General features: G+C 41.9%; 1 protein-coding gene across 1 annotated transcript; it reads right to left on the reverse strand.

Annotated features, from left to right (window-relative positions):
• Positions 1-633: 633 nt before the first annotated feature.
• On the reverse strand, positions 634-18,272 carry LOC110523702 (TBC1 domain family member 10A). The gene is made up of 9 exons (XM_021602629.2): positions 17,488-18,272; positions 4,974-5,073; positions 4,550-4,657; positions 4,357-4,463; positions 4,158-4,272; positions 3,971-4,036; positions 3,169-3,358; positions 2,684-2,838; positions 634-2,403 (listed from the first exon to the last, which is right to left on the reverse strand). The coding sequence occupies exons 1-9, from the start codon at positions 17,682-17,684 to the stop codon at positions 1,996-1,998; spliced, it is 1,446 nt and encodes a 481-aa protein (XP_021458304.1). The 5' UTR covers positions 17,685-18,272; the 3' UTR covers positions 634-1,995.
• Positions 18,273-19,786: the final 1,514 nt, after the last annotated feature.

The following is a 19,786-nucleotide window of genomic DNA, read 5'->3' on the forward strand; positions in this document are numbered from 1 at the left end:
AGTCGTTTAGCTCAGTTACCTTAGCTTTCTTGGGAACAGGAACAATGGTGGCCCTCTTGAAGCATGTGGGAACAGCAGACTGGTATAGGGATTGATTGAATATGTCCGTAAACACACCGGCCAGCTGGTCTGCGCATGCTCTGAGGGCGCGGCTGGGGATGCCGTCTGGGCCTGCAGCCTTGCGAGGGTTAACACGTTTAAATGTCTTACTCACCTCAGCTACGATTCTGAACTTGGTGTGGTGAGTTCTGGCACCCAGAGCTGCTGAGGCATCACTTAAGTGGGTGTTTCACAGAGTGGAAGAGAAGCCCAGTGGCTATATGACTCAGGCTGGTTCCCAGACTTGCCCTTTACAAGATCATCAGCAGACTCCATCACTATCCTCTGACCAGTTTCCTCCACTCAAGCCATGTACTGACCCTCTATATGCAGAGGATGCAGCTGTCAAAGACTTGGCCTCTATTGGTTAACCTGTCATGATATAGCTTGTTTGTTAGTCTTTTGCTTACGAAGTGCTTTGAGATTTCTATTATGAAAAGTGAAACAGACACCTAATACATTAGTGTCAGTGTTGGTTGCCACACATTTAGAGGTTACATGGACGTCACACAATATAAAACACGGGCAACTTTACAGAAGACAAACAAAATGTACATTTTATTCTTAGAGGACTTGACCAGGGACAAAGCGCTTCATCTTAGACAAATATAAATCTATAGTATGTGAAGTTGTAAACTATGTGCAAGTGTGAAAATACATAGCAATTTACAGAAATCATCCTTTTACCATACATAAGTTCAATATTTTTTTACATTTATATTTTACTTGATATAAAACAGTCCCTTCAGAAAATAACTTCTGCAGTTCTAATCTAAAAGGCAAATATTTGACTAACACACCCGTGCGTAATATTGACGATTACATATAAAGCAATTATGCACAGATCTAATAAAACGAGTATACACAAATTAGAGTATACGTAAGCACATTTTATCGACAAAGCAGAATCAACATGGCTGAGTATGACATGAGCGTTCCATCGTTTGGCATTCTCCCACTACATAACTACACATGGACTCTGTTCCCTGGAGCCATGCACAGAATCATACACACTAAGGAATGATTTAGACAACATGGCTCTTTCAACAAACATGGTAAACCATCAAATTGTTGGTCTAGTGACAGGAATTGTCCAGCAAATGTTAATTAACTTCATTAGAAACTATAAATGATACAGATGATTGGTTTCCCCTTGAGCCTGTCGTTCAAGTCCTTCATTGGTCAGGGCTGAACAATGGACCCACAGAGCCCTCTAGTGTTCATCAACATCAACTACAACCAGAGAGAAAAGGACGCACCAATGAGTGAATGACAATAGCGTTTATCTTTATACAATATGTTGGCAACCTACGGTATTCAAACCATATTCTATTGTGCTTACAAATTTAACTACTGACATTTCCTGTTAATCTAACAATGCAGGATTGGTGCGTGTTGGCAATATAGTGTCTTATACTACAGTACATATTAAGTGACAGACAAACAGGCGTAGTGCTCAAGCATCCAGTAATGACCCCGGATCAGCTGGGACAGGGCCAGGACTCCTGGCTAAACAGACTTCATAGTTATGTCACCTGATCTTGAATCAGCCTAAAATACTTAATTAAATAAGAAAAGATCGAGATAAACTGACGAAGTGAACAAAGTGCTGCACTCTCCCAACTGATGATTAAATTGACATCCCCCATTCATGTGTAAAAGACAACAGTCTACACTTGTTGTAGCACCCAGGGCAATATGGACAATACACCAACGCCAGAGGCTTCCATTCTTATGGAGTGTTTTGCTATAGATGCATTTGGCTATAATGGAAAGAGTCAGTCAAGAAGGTGGGAGTGGGAAGGGGTCAGAGGTTAAGGGTATACTGGAGATCTGGAGTCCGTGAGCAGTAAACAGGTTTTGTAATCCCCAGCTGGTCCAAGCTCTTTCCATCTGCTACAGGTAGGTGTCATGTTCTGTGCTAATCAGGCTCTGATTGGAGCCCTGCAAGGGTGTGTCTTTGAGGGGTGGGGTGGGCTTGGTAGAGGTGTCGCTGGGTTCAGGGTTGGATGCCACCGGGGTGCCGTTCTTCTTTCCATTCTTCTGCTCTTTGGTCTTTATCCTCGCCTTGTCCTCCTCCTGGCCCTCCACATTCTTATTGGTTGCCAGGGACGACTCGACTATGATGGTGGGGTTCTGGCGCAGGTCTTGGCGACTGGGTGGTTCGGCGGCCATGATAGCCTTGGCGCCGTGCATTCTGGGAGGGGACTTGCAGTGCAACTCACCCCGGGTCTCCTTCCAGCGCCGCAGCTGGGCAAGGTGCTCCTTCTCAACGTCCCGCTCTGACAACGGCAGCTCTATAATCTGGGACAGAGCATAAGCGGCAGTGGTTAACCTAGCAGTCTTAAACTCTTGTCAGCTTGCTTGATAAGGTAGCAGAAATCATGACTGTAATATCATAGTTTTATTAACGTACCACTAGGTGGCAGCAGGGTCTTTTCAGTTTACACCATAGCCCTTAACACAGCCCTGAGAGTCCTCACATTCATGTCAGCAATTTTCAAAGTGGCTAAAAACCATGACACATTTTCCAGTATGGATGTTTCTAGAAGTCTGGTTGTGGATGTTGGTTGCGCATCACTACCTCCCGCACTAGGAATCCTTCCAGCATGTAGCGTGTGTCTATGGTCTTGAGCAGCTCCATGGTCTCGTACTGTCCCTGACACGTCTTTAGCTTGTCCTGAGAGCCCAGCATGCACTTTAACAGCACCAGGCCCACCCGGAAGATGATCTTCACTCCTGGACGACCGGACAACACCAGACAAACAGATGAAGTCGCACAGTGTCCTGAGAGTCTTGTATGACATATTTGTGTGTTTTATTGTATGTTTGAATGTGTCTATAATGTAGGTGATTATGAGTATGCTGGGGTGTGTCCATGTCAGTCTGTCTAAAGAGCGTGCCTCTCAGAGAATGCTCTCATGTGGACAAAATGTAAGTGTGTGTTTACTGTGTGGAATCAGCATATGACATGCATTGCACGTTACCAATGTCATTCGTCTCATATAGCCACATGCATTAAACATATTGCACTACAAAGACCCTGTTAAATGACATTCTGTATCTCACCCTCACAAAGGAACATGTCCCAGACACGTAGCACAGAGGCCCAGGGCAGGGTTCTGGAGAAGGCACACATGAACCACTCTGTCATGTACAGGATGGGGTCCAGTTTGTGCTTCTTCAGGTGGCGGTGGGCCAGAGGAGACACCCGCTTCAGCAAAGCAAACAGGATCTCCCCATCCAGCTGGATCGCCTCCTTCAGGAGCACACAGGAACCCCCATCAGAATGGAGAGATGGGGGGGGGGAGAAAGACAAATGGAGGGGTTGAGAGGCAGAAAGGGGTGAGGGGGGGAGAGAGAACAGACTCCTTCCTTTTTTCCCCCCCTTTAAAAAAAAAATGTAACAGCTTCCTTAAACGGCCCACATTGCCTGTTCACCCGCTCACTCAGGGCCATTTGTCATTAGCTGGTCACAGACATCAGGCTACAGGACATGTAATAACAGCAGCACATGCCAGATAAAGAGCTTGCCCAGTAATATGATACCTGCATTCAACATGACTGTCACCTAACATTGTACAGCTTTTCTTTTCCAAGACACGGAAGTTCCAGACAATGATAAACATGCTGAATTAATGTTTAACTCTATTTTAGTGATAGGTAAGCTCTTCCGAGTTACTCTCTAGCTCTGCCCTTGGGAAAACCCAACGAACTGCACGCGGTAAGCCTGATCTTTAAACCCCAATATAAAACCCTCCCTGTCACAACCAACAAACTGCGGATTCTCATCAACATGTGACCTTGGTTCCTTGTGTTAGCATAAATAAATGTTAGCGTATCAGTGTGGTACACCTGTGGTCAGTCTTACCAGCCCTACACTGTAGTATCCAGGAAGGTACTTCTCACAAATCTGCACCAGACCCCAGAATGCATCCTGTTAAATAAAGCACAAACATGAATTCAGCACGGCTGTGGTGTATGCCACATTACTGTAGTGTGAGTAACAGACTATTCAAAATTTTTTGCATATACAGGGATGGTATGCGTGGACTGACCTCAGCAGGCATGTGCATTAGCAGCACAGCAGCGATGGGAGCTTGAGCTTGGCAGTAACCCTCTTCAGGCCGGTGCAGTGTGTAGGCTTTGAGGACACGGTACAGGTCCTGCTGCCTACACACGCACACGATTTTGGGTTACAAAAAACAAACATGTACTGAGAAATAGCTATTGGTCCACGTCAAATGAGCTACTCACCCATGGCCTCCTCTCGCCACAAACATCTCATGGAAGGGGAACTGTCTGTGGAGGTCCTTCTCGATCACATCCACCCACTTAGGGTCTCCTGCCTGCCTGTCCAGCTCCTTTAAAAACCAGTTAGCTGAATTCACATGTACTTTTTCACAAGACTGTATGAATTCGTGTGTAGCGATGGTGGTTAGTGACCGACCTCGAACTTGCCCTTGTTTTGCTCCCTCTTCACCTTTCCTCCTGACAGGTAGAGCCACGCCCGGCCTCGCAGCGAGGGGGGGATGCCCTTCTGACAGCGCAGCTTCATCTGGGGGGCAGGGAGTTAGCGGCTGTGACAGTAGCACTCAATCATGTCAAGTGAGATTAAAAATCATGGGAATTAATTCAGTGGAATACATTCAATATCAGGCAAGGGGGGGGTAGATTGTTCAAGTATGTGTTCAATTACTTTCCTTACATATTTTCTGGTGCTTACTGCATAACAGTTACTCAATAAGAGAAGGGGTGACACATGACTTCTTGCAAGGTTAACATGCTTTCGATAAAGAAAGCGGTTATGGTCAGCATTGGGCTTTCGGTAGCCTATCAGCCGGTGTTGAGCAGCAGATGTTGGACTTGCTGACCTTCTTGTGTCTCTTGGCCATCCATTTGTCCCAGTTGTTGAGCATGTCCAGCCATTTGGCCTCTCTCTGTCTCAGCACTTCAGGAGGGATGTCTTCAGCTCTGTGGGAGTCAGGGGACAGACCGAGTTAGTCTACAGCTACACACCAGTGTCTAAAACACAATGCAGACACCAACGAAATGAGGCGAGTCAGGGAAGGAGGAAGAGCCATCCCTCACAGGAAGCTGCTACCTGTAGCTTCCGAAAATCATTCGCCAGAGGAGCGCGCTTTTTTCTTACAGAAACAACTTTTGACTAGAAAACTGGAGCCATATGATCGTAGTGTCCATTGAAACCAGAATAGAAAAAGATGAGACAAGGACAATAGCTGCCATTGTTGCATCTCTCCAGATGAAAAAAAGAGAGAAAGCTGACATGGTTCTGGAGGACTGCTGGGCTTGGGCTCCTTCCCTTGGTAGGAGGAGAGGGCGGAGGCTGCGTGTGTTTCAGTGTCGCTCAGAGAAAGAGCATCTTTATTGTAACCAGCTGACGGACACACCCAGTACACTGGACCAACTGTGGTCAAATTACCAAGGGGGATGCAGAGGGGTGAACACCACCATGACAGAATTTCTTGCACTCATTAATTAAGCATAGTCCGTTTTCTCTGGAATTAATGAAACTAGGTTGTCTGTTGTAGGGCTACATGAATATGAGAGACAGACAGAACAGCAACACAATTAGACCCAACCAAATCATGACAAAACAATCATTACTTGACAAAACTACTCAAACTAGAATGCTATTTGGCCCTAAACAGAGAGTACATAGTGGCAGAATACCTGACCACTGTGACTAACCTAAAATTAAAGGAAATCTTTGAGGCCGCCGAAAGCAGACCTGGCGCTCAAGAGAAGACAGGCTATGTGCCCACAACATGAGGTGGAGACTGAGCTGCACTTCCTAACCTCCTGCCAAATGTATGACAATAGACATATTTCCCTCAGATTACACAGACCCACAAAGAAATTGAAGAGTCACATTTTGATAAACTCCCATACCTATTGGGTGAAATACCAGTGTGCAATCTCAGCAGCAAGATGTATGACCTGTTGCCACAAGAAAAAGGGCAAACAGTGAAGAACACCATTTAAAATGTAACCTATATTTATGTTTATTTATTTTCCCTTTTGTACTTCAACTATTTGCACATTATTACATCGTACATAGACATAATGACCTTTGAAATGTCTTTATTATTTTGGCATTGTGTGTGTGTGTGTGTGTAATGTTGACTGTTAATTTATTGTTTATCTATTTCACTTGCTTTGGCAATGTAAACATATGTTTCCATGCCAATAATGCCCCTTAAATGGAATTGATTTGAAACACACACACGTTCTGTCACAGTGGTAGCAACTGGTCAAGGTAGTGGCAACTGTGGTAACCGTAGCAGCATTAGGCAAAGGACAACATGTCCTTCCCTTCCAATGGAGCAGGACCGAACAGCCAGATAAGCCTCTTTGTTGTGGGTTCTGTAGCAGACTTAACAATAACACATGACAGATTGGACAGGCTAAAACTAACAAGCTCTTAGCATAAAAGGCTCTGTCTGACAAGTCTGCTTTATGTTTACATTTGTTTTATTTCCTTTTAGGGACGGCCTTGCAGTCATTAGTCTACATCCAACCAAATGGGCTGAACACTTAGGCCCAAATTCTCTTTCCGTCCAGCAGGCCAGATCAGATCACATGAGATACTAGACCTAAAACCACAGAGCGGAAGAGTGGTCACTCATGCTGTGTACACAGCAGTGCCTCACAAGCAATTGCTTTACAAGGTGGAGAAATAGCAGCTAAAACAGGGCTAAGCAGAGTGATTAGCATTAACCTTGCTGGATTAGTGAAGACTATCATATTACAGGTATCCCGGGTCGAGGTTGATCTCAGAAATGGAGACTAGGTAAACAGGGACAGGTGTAGTCCAAAGATGATCATTCTGAGCTAGGGTTGTGCGATATGTTACTCCAAATGTTGCGATATCCGATAAAATAATTTGCGCCGTTAACGACTAAATCATTCCAGACTGTGCATTTTGAGCTCATTTACAATATTAGTCAGATTCTCATGAAATATTCACTGTGTGGCAAAAAACAGAACAAGGCTTAGTTAATTTAGACTTCATTTTCAACATCTTGATACAGCCTAACTGATTAAACTGCATAGTTTTGATGTGTAAAGTTCAAATAGAGCATAGTCTCGCACATCACGATAGATATGTCAAACATCACAATCAAATCATATAATCAGCCCAACCCTATTCTGATCACTCACTCAAATACAAAACACCATACAAACAGCACTGTACTGGGATGTGGTATACTTCATCACATCCTGGCACTCTTGGGGGAAGGGTCGGGGCAGCGGCTGATCCCTTCCTACTCCTCACAGGAAATCCATCCTCAGACAAAACAGTGGGACACTTGCCACGACCCGCAAAGCACACAAAAACAGGAAATTCTGACAGAAGTAAGGGGAAGTTCTGTTACCTCGCCATTCCTACTCTTGCTCAGCAACCACTCACTGGGAGCCTAAACACTGGAGAGAAATGCACATCACAATAGGCTGTAAGCAGACGAGTTTGAAGGCATTTGTTCAGAACAAGAGGTGACCCATCAGGCCAGGATTCTGTTTTTGCAAGGCAGCAGTACCCAGTCTAACATACCACACTGGTAAGCAAAATGAGGGAAGAACAATGCCATAATACACAAAAGGTTGTCAAGTCACCATGGCAGCAGTAAACAACTAGAAAACAATAAACTAAGAGTCTGTATGGTGATCTTGCTTTTTACAATGGAGAAAACCTTGACATCTTTTGTAGATTAGCCTACATGGTATGACACGTCTGGAACTGATTATTGAAGGTACTGCAGGACTTCCAGAATCTTCATGGACTCCACTTATGCAGCCAAAGGGCCCACTGAGAATAATCTGTTGGACTGTCCTAAACGCCTGCATTTGTAACAGTACAGCCAACAATGACTTGGCTGAGTGTCACAATTTGTTTTTAAATGGCTGACAATCACGAGAAGAGGCCAATGAATTAAACCAAAGCACCCAGGTCTACTATAGTCTATAAAAAAACTACCCCATTCTAAGTGTTGATGGGCAATTTCAAGTTAACAGATTCACTTAAAATGTTAATGTATGCCAAACAAAACCATTGATTTCAAAGTTTAACAAACCATACAACAATTTATACTGGACATTTTACAACAAAAAAAACACATTTACTGGAAGAACAGTGCAGATACAAAGTTTGGTAACGAAATTTCAGTATAATCTCACCTTCAACGCTAAATATCTGCTCCAAATTAAGATTCAACGAGGTCCGCAGAAAGAATGGGGTGTCAGCTATGACATGACACCTTGGAAAAAAAAGTCAAGTGGATTTACACCCAGTAACAGAAATACATCATGGTCCCTGATCTGTACTACAAAGAAATGCATAATCATGGATTTGAATGTCACTCTTTATGGCAATGTATAAATAGGTACACAAATGTAGAAATATGCAATATCCTGCTTTGCAAATATGGGTATTATTCTACACACTGTACTGTCCAAACAGACATCTGATGGGTTCAGATTTGTTCCAGACCAAAACTGTCTATAGACGTTCAAATCAAGGCCCGGCCTGGCCCGGTCAAAAATTCTGGTTTGTGTATGTCGAAATCAAGGTTAGGGTGGACTGATCAAATTTCAACTACTTTTCAAGGTCTAATGACACCAGTGTCGGTTCGGATGCTGGTTACAGTTAATGTAAGAGAGGGGTAGGTGTCAGTAAGAGCCGGGAGAGGTAACATTGAGCGGGGACGCAGAGAGAGAGCGAGGGGTTGTCCAGACTGTTAAAACACTCACACCACCAGACGGACAGAAATAAAACAGTTATGCGCTGGACATAACAGAATGCCAGTGGAAGGGAGGACAGTAACTGGTGATTAAACTGTGGTTTGTGACTACTATGATATGCCATTGTAGAAAATTCAATTGCAGGAATTCCTTTACTGATTTTTTTTGTAATTCGGATACTGATTTGTTAACAGAATGAGTTAATTCAATTTATAAGTTAGGGCTTGGCGATAAATTAATATGATTAATTAAAAATGTTTTTGCGCGATATTCCAAATGCCTGTATAGCAAGAATCAAGGTTGTTCTTTATGAGCTCTTATGTTCGCTTGTTCTCATGCAGTATTTTTGGTCTCGTCTTCTTCACTCTAGTGTGCACCTTCTGATTTATACCAGAGATCTGTATATAATGAAAAGATGCTCATTTCTCTGTCCTAACAATGAGAGTCGTTGCCCCAAAGGCGGGAAGGCAGGCGACAAGCTTAGGTCCAAAATAAGCCTATAGAAACACACGCCTCATTTTGGAGAAACACATTTGCGAGAGTGAAACCTCTCACGTCGCCTCTTCCGCTACACACACCAAGCCCCTCTCACGCCAACAAAGTTGAGAGGTCACATCTTCCCCTCTGACAAGAGGTTTCAACTCAAGTGTTTGGTCCAACAGAAATCGGTCACATGGACACCAAAACATATTGACTAATAAACTTCTCTAAGTTCTAACGATACCCTTTTTATGTCTCAACTACTCAAGTTGCGAGCAGGGCAGACACCTAAAACAAGTGTATCAATGAACATTGATTCTGGAAAATGCTCAGTTTGTCGGGGTATTGGGGTACCACATAACGCTAGCAGCATTTTAGCCAAAGACTGTTATACTAGCTGTTTAGTCTGTTTTATAAATGTGCAATAAATATAAAACAATTATAGAAAGGAATTTCTTATTGAGAAATGTAGGCCACTTGATTTCAACATCTGAACAAAGTGGCGAAGTCAACATGCTTTTCAAACAGTTGGGAGACAGAAGGGTGTGTTCATAACAATTTAACTGTTCAACCTTAGCTAGCAAATAGAGCCAAGTTGGCCAAACTTGAAATATAAAAGAATAGCTGGCTAATCACTAGCACATGGGCTTGAGAGATTATTGATGAGACCCATGTTAATTTTCCATAGCCTAATGCAGGGATAATCAACTAGATTCAGCTGCAGGCCGATTATTTCTTGAGCGGATGGTTGGAACATAACTACAAACAATTTGTAGACCACAATTTGACTGCAAAAAATCAAACAATCTTGCTTACATTTGTATATGGTCACCTCTATTATGCGTGGGAATACATATCCAAAACAAAAATCTGAGCTGATTTTGGTATTTTTACAGTCTTATGTCCAACAATGAAAATTCTATACTGAACAAAAATATAAAACGCTACATGTAAAGTGTTAGTCCCATGTTTCACGAGCTAAAATAAAAGACCTGACCTGCAAAAAAAAAATCTAGTTGTGCACACATTTGTTTACATCCCTGTTCGTGAGCATTTGGCCTTTGCCAAAATAATCCATCCACCTAAAAGGTGTGGCATATCAAGAAGCTGATTAAACAGCATGATCATTACACAGGTGCACCGTGTGCTAGGGACAATAAAAGGCCACAGTAAAATGTACAGTTTTGTCACACAACAATGTTATAGATGTCTCTAGTTGAGGGAGGGTGCAAATGGCATGCTGTCAGCAGGAACGTCCACTAGAGCGGTTGCCAAAGAATTTGATGTTAATTTCTCTACCATAAGGCACCTCAAACATTGTTTTAGAGAATTTGGCAGTACATCCAACTGGTCTCACAACCGCAGACCATGTGTACCACGCCAGGATCTCCACATCCGGCTTCTTCATCTGCAGGATCGTCTGAGACCAGCCACCCAGACGGCTGATGAAATGGAGGATAATTTGTGTCTGTAATAAAGCCCTTTTGTGGGAAAAAATAAATAAAATAATTCTGATTGGATGGCCTAGCTCCCAAGTGTTTGGGCCTATGCCCTACCAGGCCCACCCATGGCTGTGCCCTGCCCAGTCATGTGAAATTCATAGATTAGGGAATAATGAATTTATTTGAACTGTAAGTCAGTAAAACAATTGAAATTGCTTGTTGCATTTATATTTTAGTTCAGTATAAAAAAATAAAAAAGTAAAACCACGTGGGCCAAATTCGACCCTCAGACCACCAGTTGGGGGACCCTGGCCTAATGCCTGCTACAAGAAGTTTGTCAATATTATTGAATGTGCATGAATATGAATAGATGAATAGAACTAGTAAAAATGTGTAACAAAAAAAGGGCATTTTCATAGACTTGAAAATCAGTATTTATTGCAAATAAATAAATAATAATTTCATAAAATAAATTAGTGGGTTCCATGGTTGTGGATGGCTTCGATTAAGCCTAGGTATAACTTCCCAAGCCCTTAATTCATTAGATTACTGCTGATTGTTTGAAATGCAGTGAATTTTACAACAATTATTGAGAAGATATTTTGAAAAAATATATATATATTTATATAATATATTTGAGATTCTTCAAAGGTGCCACCTTTAGCATTGATGACAGCTTTGCACACTCTTGGCATTCTTTCAACCAACTTCATGAGGTAGTCACCTGGAATAAATGTCAATTAACAGGTGTGCCTTCTTAAAAAGTTAATTTGTGGAATTTCTTTCCTTCTTAATGCGTTTGAGCCAATCAAATCAAACTTTGCCACATGCATCAAATACAACAAGTGTAGACCTTACCGTGAAATGCTTAATTACAAGCCACAAAACAGTGCAGTTCAAGAAGAGTTGTGTTGTAACAAAGTAGGGGTGGTACACAGAAGATAGGCCTATTTGGTAAAAGGCCAAGTCCATATTATGGCAAGAACAGCTCAAATAAGAAAGGAGAAATCAGTCCATTACTTTAAGACATGAAGGTCAGTCAATTCAGAAAATTTCAAGAACTAAGTTAAGTGCAGTCGCAAAAAATATCAAGCACTATGATGAAACTGGTTCCCATGAGGACCGACACAGGAAAGGAAGACCCAGAGTTACCTCTGCTGCAGAAGATAAGTGCATTAGAATTAACTGCACCTCAGATTGAAGGCCAAATAAATGCTTCACAGAGTTCAAGTAACAGACACATCAACTGTTCAGAGGAGACCGCATAAATCAGGCCTTCATGGTCAAATGGCTTCAAAGAAACCACTAAAGGACACCCTATGGGACTACCAATAAGCACCGGATGTGATACAGCCTGGAGTAGGTGTCCAAACCTTTGACTGGTACTGTATATATAGATAGTGAAGCACCCATTAGTTGGAAAGAATCCAGATGTGATTTTTTAGGCCACATCCATCTTTACTTGTTAGTTCTGTGAACTTTCATTATCCTCCCTCCTGATGAGGGAGAGACATTAGAAAATATCTTAAAGATGTGGAGTTTTGGTAACGGAATAACAAGGCCCAAGGCAATCTTCTTAAACTTAACAGATGGCAAATCATTTTCCCAAAAAGAAATATGTGTTCATATTAGTTGGCAGGGGTCTTTACTTCAGCATTGTGTTTTGATGTATTGTATTTTTCTGCAATATGTTGTCTAAGACTCCTTCACAATCTGTTTGACCAGAAATCAAAGCCATTACTGATGCCTAATTTTTCAGATGGAAAATGGTTGAAAAATCAATCTACACCTTTATTTCCCCAAAATACAGTGGGGCAAAAAAGTATTTAGTCAGCCACCAATTGTGCAAGTTCTCCCACATAAAGATGAAAAAATCCCCCCCCCCCAAAAAAAAATCACATTGTAGGATTTAATGAATTTGCAAATTATGGTGGAAAAATAAGCATTTGGTCAATAACAAAAGTTTCTCAATACATTGTTATATACCCTTTGTTGGCAATGACAAAGATCAAACATGTTCTGTAAGTCTTCACAAGGTTCACACACAGTTGCTGGTATTTTGGCCTATTCCTCCATGCAGATCTCCTCTAGAGCAGTGATGTTTTGGGGCTGTTGCTGGGCAACACAGACTTTCAACTCCCTCCAAAGATTTTCTATGGGGTTGAGATCTAGAGACTGGCTAGGCCACTCCAGGACCTTGAAATGCTTCTTACGAAGCCACTCCTTCGTTGCCCGGGCGGTGTGTTTGGGATCATTGTCATGCTGAAAGACCCAGCCACATTTCATCTTCAATGCCCTTGTTGATGGAAGGAGGTTTTCACTCAAAATCTCACGATACATGGCCCCATTCATTCTTTCCTTTACACGGATCAGTCGTCCTGGTCCCTTTGCAGAAAAACAGCCCCAAAGCATGATGTTTCCAACCCCATGCTTCACAGTAGGTATGGTGTTCTTTGGATGCAACTCAGCATTCTTTGTCCTCCAAACACGACGAGTTGAGTTTACCAAAAAGTTATATTTTGGTTTCATCTGACCATATGACATTCTCACAATCTTCTTCTGGATCATCCAAATGCGCTCTAGCAAACTTCAGACTGGCCTGGACATGTACTGGCTTAAGCAGGGGGACACGTCTGGCACTGCAGGATTTTAGTCCCTGGCGGCGTAGTGTGTTACTGATGGTAGGCTTTGTTACCACCGTGTGGTTCTGGGATTTTTGCTCACTGTTCTTCTGATCATTTTGACCCCACGGGGTGAGATCTTGCGTGGAGCCCCAGATCGAGGGAGATTATCAGTGGTCTTGTATGTCTTCCATTTCCTAATAATTGCTCCCACAGTTGATTTCTTCAAACCAAGCTGCTTACCTATTGCAGATTCAGTCTTCCCAGCCTGGTGCAGGTCTACAATTTTGTTTCTGGTGTCCTTTGACAGCTCTTTGGTCTTGGCCATAGTGGAGTTTGGAGTGTGACTGTTTGAGGTTGTGGACAGGTGTCTTTTATACTGATATCAAGTTCAAACAGGTGCCATTAATACAGGTAACGAGTGGAGGACAGAGGAGCCTCTTAAAGAAGTTACAGGTCTGTGAGAGCCAGAAATCTTGCTTGTTTGTAGGTGAACAAATACTTATTTTCCACCATAATTTGCAAATAAATTCATTAAAAAAATCCTACAATGTGTTTTTCTGGATTTCCCCCCCCAAGTGTACCTATGATGAAAATTACAGGCCTCTCTCATCTTTAAGTGGGAGAACTTGCACAATTGGTGGCTGACTAAATACTTTTTTGCCCCACTGTATACTCTTCCCTTTCATTTGACACGCTCCTATGAACTCCGTTGGTGCTCTTGGGCTCTTTTACATGAAAATGACAATCCAATCTCTCGATTAGCAATTAGAAGGAAGTTCGGTAGTAGCCTAAAAAAAAAAAAAATAATAATAATAACTCTTTACTAGGAGTTTGCCTGTGATTATAATATCCCTATTCCCATTTCAGGGCTCTACAGTGCTACCATTTTGTAAGCACAGAAAGAATATTTTGCTACCTGGAATTTTTATTTGGGAGCACCAGTGTGCCTTAGAACAAAACAAGCAAACGTGGTGCCACAAAAAAAAAAAAAAAAAAAAGAGCTTCTTCAGGAGCTGAGCTTCAAAAGTAGCTAGGATAAATATACCCAATGTAGGCTTATATCTCAATGTTAAAAACTGGTGCGCCGAAACCCTGTATTTGTAATTGCTGGCAATTCACATCTTTCCGCAAATATTTTTAATTGCGCTCCTAAATGTATTTGTGTGCTTCTACATTTTTCAACATCTCACCATAGAACCCTGAATTTATGTTAGTCTAGGAGGTTCTCTTCCTGCGACAACATTTAAGCAAACACATGCCCTGGTCACCTCAACTGCATTGTGTTTTGTAAACTACACGCATTTATGAAAATGCTTCTTCTAAAGAGAAATTATATAATGGATGAGTCAAAAATAACATTTTGGCCAAAAAGGCAAAGTCCGCTCGATCCTTCATTGAGTCAGATGACTCATTCATCACAAAACCCTCTGATATTGCAAAATACTTTAATGACTTTCATTGGCAAGATTAACAAACTTAGGCATGACGTGCCAACAAACTCAACCTTCAAAGCCATGCATTACTGATCAGATTATGAAAGACAAGCATTGTCGTTTTTAACTCTGTAACGTGAATGTGGAAGAGGTTAAAATATTGTCCATCAATAATGACAAACCAACTGGTAATGACAACTTGGATGGAAAATGATTGAGGATGGTAGTGGACTATATTGCTACTCCTATTTGCCATCTCTTCAATCTAAGCCTACAGGAAAGTATGAGCACTCTGGCCTGGAGGGAGGAAAAAGTCATACCGTTAACCAAAAATAGCAAAGCAGCACCCTTCACTGGTTCAAACAGCCGACCAAATCAGCCTGCTACCAACCCGTAGTAAACTTTTGGGGGAAAAAAATTGTTTAACTAGATGCAATGCTTTTTCATAGTAAACAAATTAACAACTGACTTTCAGCACGCTTACAGGGAAGGTCAATCAACATGTACAGCATGAAGACAAATGATTGGCGGAAAGAAATTGATAAGATTGTGGGAGCTGTTTTGTTAGACTTTAGTACAGCTATTTACATTATCAATCATAGGCTGCTGCTAAAAAAAAATGTATGACTTTACATCTACCACACCGTGGATCGAGCGTTACCCATCTAAAGGAAAACAGAGGGTGTTCTTTAATTATTAAAGCCTCTAACATAAACCAGGAAGAGTTTTGCATACCTCGTGGTAGCTGTCTTGGCCCCTTACGTTTGTATATTTTTACTAATGATCTACCACTAGCATTGAGTAAAGCGTGTGTTTATGTATGGGCATTTCCATGTAAAAGGACCCATGAGCACCAACATGTAAAGTTCACAGGAGCATGTCAAATTGGGTGTCAAATGAAAGCTAAAAGTATATATAGATATGAGAAACAAAGGCATACATTTCCTACCTCTTTCCATCCCAAACATGTTGAATAAGCAACAGATGGAAAAGGGGTATTCGAAAACATCTACTAGAAAAAGTCTTAAGGTATTAGAAATACATCAAAACACAATGCTAAAGTAAAGATCCCCGCCAACTAACATCAACACATATTTAGTTTGAGAAAATGTTCCGTCTGATCTAAGTTTAAGAAACATTGCCAAAAACCCACATATATTTAAGATACATGACCAAAAGTAGGTGGACACCTGCTTGTCGAACATCTCATTCCTAAATAATGGGCATTAATATGGAATTGGTCCCCCCTTTGCTTCTATAAACAGCCTCCACTCTTCTGGGAAGGTTTTCCACTAGATGTTGGTATATTGATATCGATGCAGGGACTTGCTTCCATTCAGCCACAAGAGCATTAGTGAGGTCGGGTATTCTGTTTATTCATGGTTACAGGGATATTCTGAGTGGGATATCAAAAGGTCCATGTAAACAGCTTACTCCGAATAAGATTTTAGGCAGGATTTGAGCTACTATCCAGAATACTGTGCGCATGTAAATGTGGGCAATCTCTCCTGGCTCAACGTAGAGGAGAGACTGACCGCATCACTATGTCTTTGAGAGGGGTATTGGTGTTGAAAGCTCTTTCCAAACAGCTAACAGATCAAAACACCCATACATACCCGACAAGACATGGCACCAGGGGTCTCTTCACAGTCCCCAAGTCCGGAACAGACTCTGGTAAACGCACAGTACTACATACAGCCATGACTACATGGAACTCTTCCATGTCAAGTAATTCAAGCGAGCAGTAAAAACATTTAAGAAACTGATAAAACACCCCATGGCACAACGCAGACTGAGGAGACACACAACCTGATGCACTGGTATTCTGGATTTTATATTGTAAATGTTTAAGATTAGAGTAATATTGTATGATACATTGTTTTATTTATGATCTAAGTGGTTGTGTTTTGTGGTGATGTAACTGTTTCAAGCCTGTTTGGACCCCAGGAAGAGTAGCTGCTGAGAGGGTGAAAAGATAGAAAAAGGACCTGCAGTTCTTCCACGGTCCCCGGGTGTATCAATCCTCATTCTATCAGTTACTCTGAGTGATGCAGAGGCTTACATGACAGAGGCTTTCTCATCCATCTTGTCTGACCAGACACTCTGTACAAAGCTTCCTCAAGGAGGTTCACAGAGCAGCAAACTAAACCTGCTTAGGGTGGGGTAGGGGGTCATTCTGGACAAGGCAGGTGTTACTAAAGGTTAGTAAGGGACTAGACAGAATATGGCAGGACTAACTTTCTGAGGACTAACTTTGTTGACCTCCAAGTCCTCCTGTGGGGCTTAGTTGGTAGAGGATGGCGCTTGCAACGCCAGGGTTGTGGGTTCGATTCCCACGGTGGAAGACTATGAAAAAGTACCGAAATATATGTACGCACTAATGTAACTAGCGCTGGATAAGAGCGTCTACCATTTTCTGTGTCTGTGGTGGAGAGCATCCACTGGAGTTATACCGCAAATAACAAGCTACTACTGATTCAAATGTGAAGTGAATATTAGAAAATGACAAACAATAAAGTGGTGCGTTTAGTCAGATGAAAAGAGTGCCTAATCTGGAAGGAAGATGCACTTGGACAATTTTGTCAGCCACAGATCTAGACTACTTCGTTGCTGGTGGAAAATTATAAACAGACGGGTCATACTTACGATTGTTCTGAATATTGTTGTGCACCCCCAATAAATCCATATTTATCCGTCTGTCTCTCGCTGGTATAGCCATTTAGTTCTGAGTCCGAGCCGAAAGAGTTGCCTTCATCTGTCAGTGCCAGGCTTTCTCTGGTGCCCCGCAAACTTTTGATGGACTCTGCTGACTGAAGTCCATTACCTGGCTCAATTCTTGCCATTTAAACCACCCTCTCTAGCTTAACTTCTAATATCATTAGTCAAGTAAAGCTCCAGTTATTTAATTCTAAGTCAAACATTTCAGTGAAAAGCTTAGCTACTGTCTGAAGTGAAGTTTTATTATGGTCGTCAACATGTCCTTAGCTATCGTAACCTGCATAGCATCGTCGAGGTAAATTAGAGCGAAATAGTTAGCTAACTAGTCTAAATCAAAAACCACTATCTTGACTAGCTACCGTTAGCAAACCAAACAATTAACGTTAACGAAAAATAAAATGGAAAGTAAGAATCAATGAACAGGATAGACAGCTAAAGAAGCTAGCTGGCTAGGTTAGCATTAACGGTAGCTAACCGCTAGCAGTGAGAAACATGCCATTATTTGTCAACAACACCAACACAAATCAGAGCAACACAAAAAGCAGTCTAATTCTACCGTTACTAGCAAGCAAGATGGTGTTGTTGAACGACTGGTCAGCCAGATAAAACCATTGAAAGCCAATATGCATCAACCTCTCATCAATAACTCACTCTGACAGGCCTAGCGCGGATTAATTAGACCGAGACACCGCTTGCTAGCGTCAGCTGACAGTCAGTTCAGCAAAGACCATGTTCGAGGTCGTTTATTTATAACTGGGTTTTCGAGCCCTGAATGCTGATTGGCTGACAGCCGTGGTATATCAGACCGTGTACTATGACAAAAAAAAATGTTTTACTGCTCTAATTACGCTGGTAACCAGTTTATAGTAGCAATAAGGCACATCGGGGCTTTGTGATAAGAAGAGCCCTTAGCCTTGGTATATTGGCCACATATCACACCCAGGCGTTATTGCTTATACATATATGCTGAACAAAAATATAAAGCAACATGTATTGTGGCGGCAGGGTAGCCTAGTGGTTAGAGTGTTGGACTAGTAACTGGAAAGTTCAAACCCCGAGCTGACAAGGTACAAATATGTTGTTCTGCCCCTGAACAGGCAGTTAACCCACTGTTCCTAGGCTGTCATTGAAAATAAGAATTTGTTCTTAACTGACTTGCCTGGTAAAATAAATTGTGTTGGTTTCATAATATGAAATAAAAGATCACAGAAATTTTCCATATGCACAAAAAGCTTATTTATCTCAAAATGTTGTGCACAAATTTGTTTTCATTCCTTATAGTGAGCCAAGATAATTCCTCCACCTGACAAGAAGCTGATTAAACAGCATGATCATTACACAGGTGCACCTTGTGCTGAGGCCACTCTAAAATGTGCAGTTTTGTCACACAACACAATGCCATAGATGTCTCAAGTTTTGAAGGAGCGTGCAATTGGAATGCTGACTGCAGGACTGTCCACCAGAGCTGTTGTCAGAGAATTTCATGTTAATTTCTCTACCATAAGCCACCAACCAACGTTGTTTAAGAGTATTTGGCAGTATGTCCAACTGGCCTCAACCGCAGACCATGTGTATGGTGTCGTGTGGGCGAGCAGTTTGTTGAAGTCAACGTTGTGAACAGAGTGCCCCCATGGGGGAGGTGAGCTTATGGTATGGGCAGGCATAAGTTACGGACAACTAACACAACTGCATTTTATTGATGGCAATGCATGACCCCATGTAGCAAGGATCTGTACACAACTCCTGGAAGCTGAAAATGTCCCAGTTCTTCCATGGCCTGCATACTCACCAGACATGTCACACATTGAGCATGTTTAGAATGCTCTAAATTGACGTGTACGACAACATGTTCCAGTTGCCGACAATGTCCAGCAACTTCACACAGCCATTGAAGAGGAGTGAGACAACATTCCACAGGCCACAATCAACAGCCTGATCAACTTTATGCAAATGAGTGTTGCACTGCATGAGGAAAATGGTGATCACACCAGATACTGACTGGTTTTCTGATCCACACCCCTAACTTTAAAAAAAAGGTATCTGTGACCAACAGATGCATATTAGTATTCCCAGTCACGTGAAATCCATAGATTAGTGCAAGAGGAATTTATTTCAATTTACTGATTGTAAGTGTAACTCAATTTGTTGCATGATGCGCTTATATTTTTTTCAATATATACATCTATATGTACATGACAAAGATTGGATACGTTTAGTTCTCGGAAAC

The sequence above is a fragment of the Oncorhynchus mykiss genome, chromosome 5, assembly GCF_013265735.2.
Source record: "Oncorhynchus mykiss isolate Arlee chromosome 5, USDA_OmykA_1.1, whole genome shotgun sequence".
Classification (NCBI taxonomy): Eukaryota; Metazoa; Chordata; class Actinopteri; order Salmoniformes; family Salmonidae; genus Oncorhynchus; species Oncorhynchus mykiss.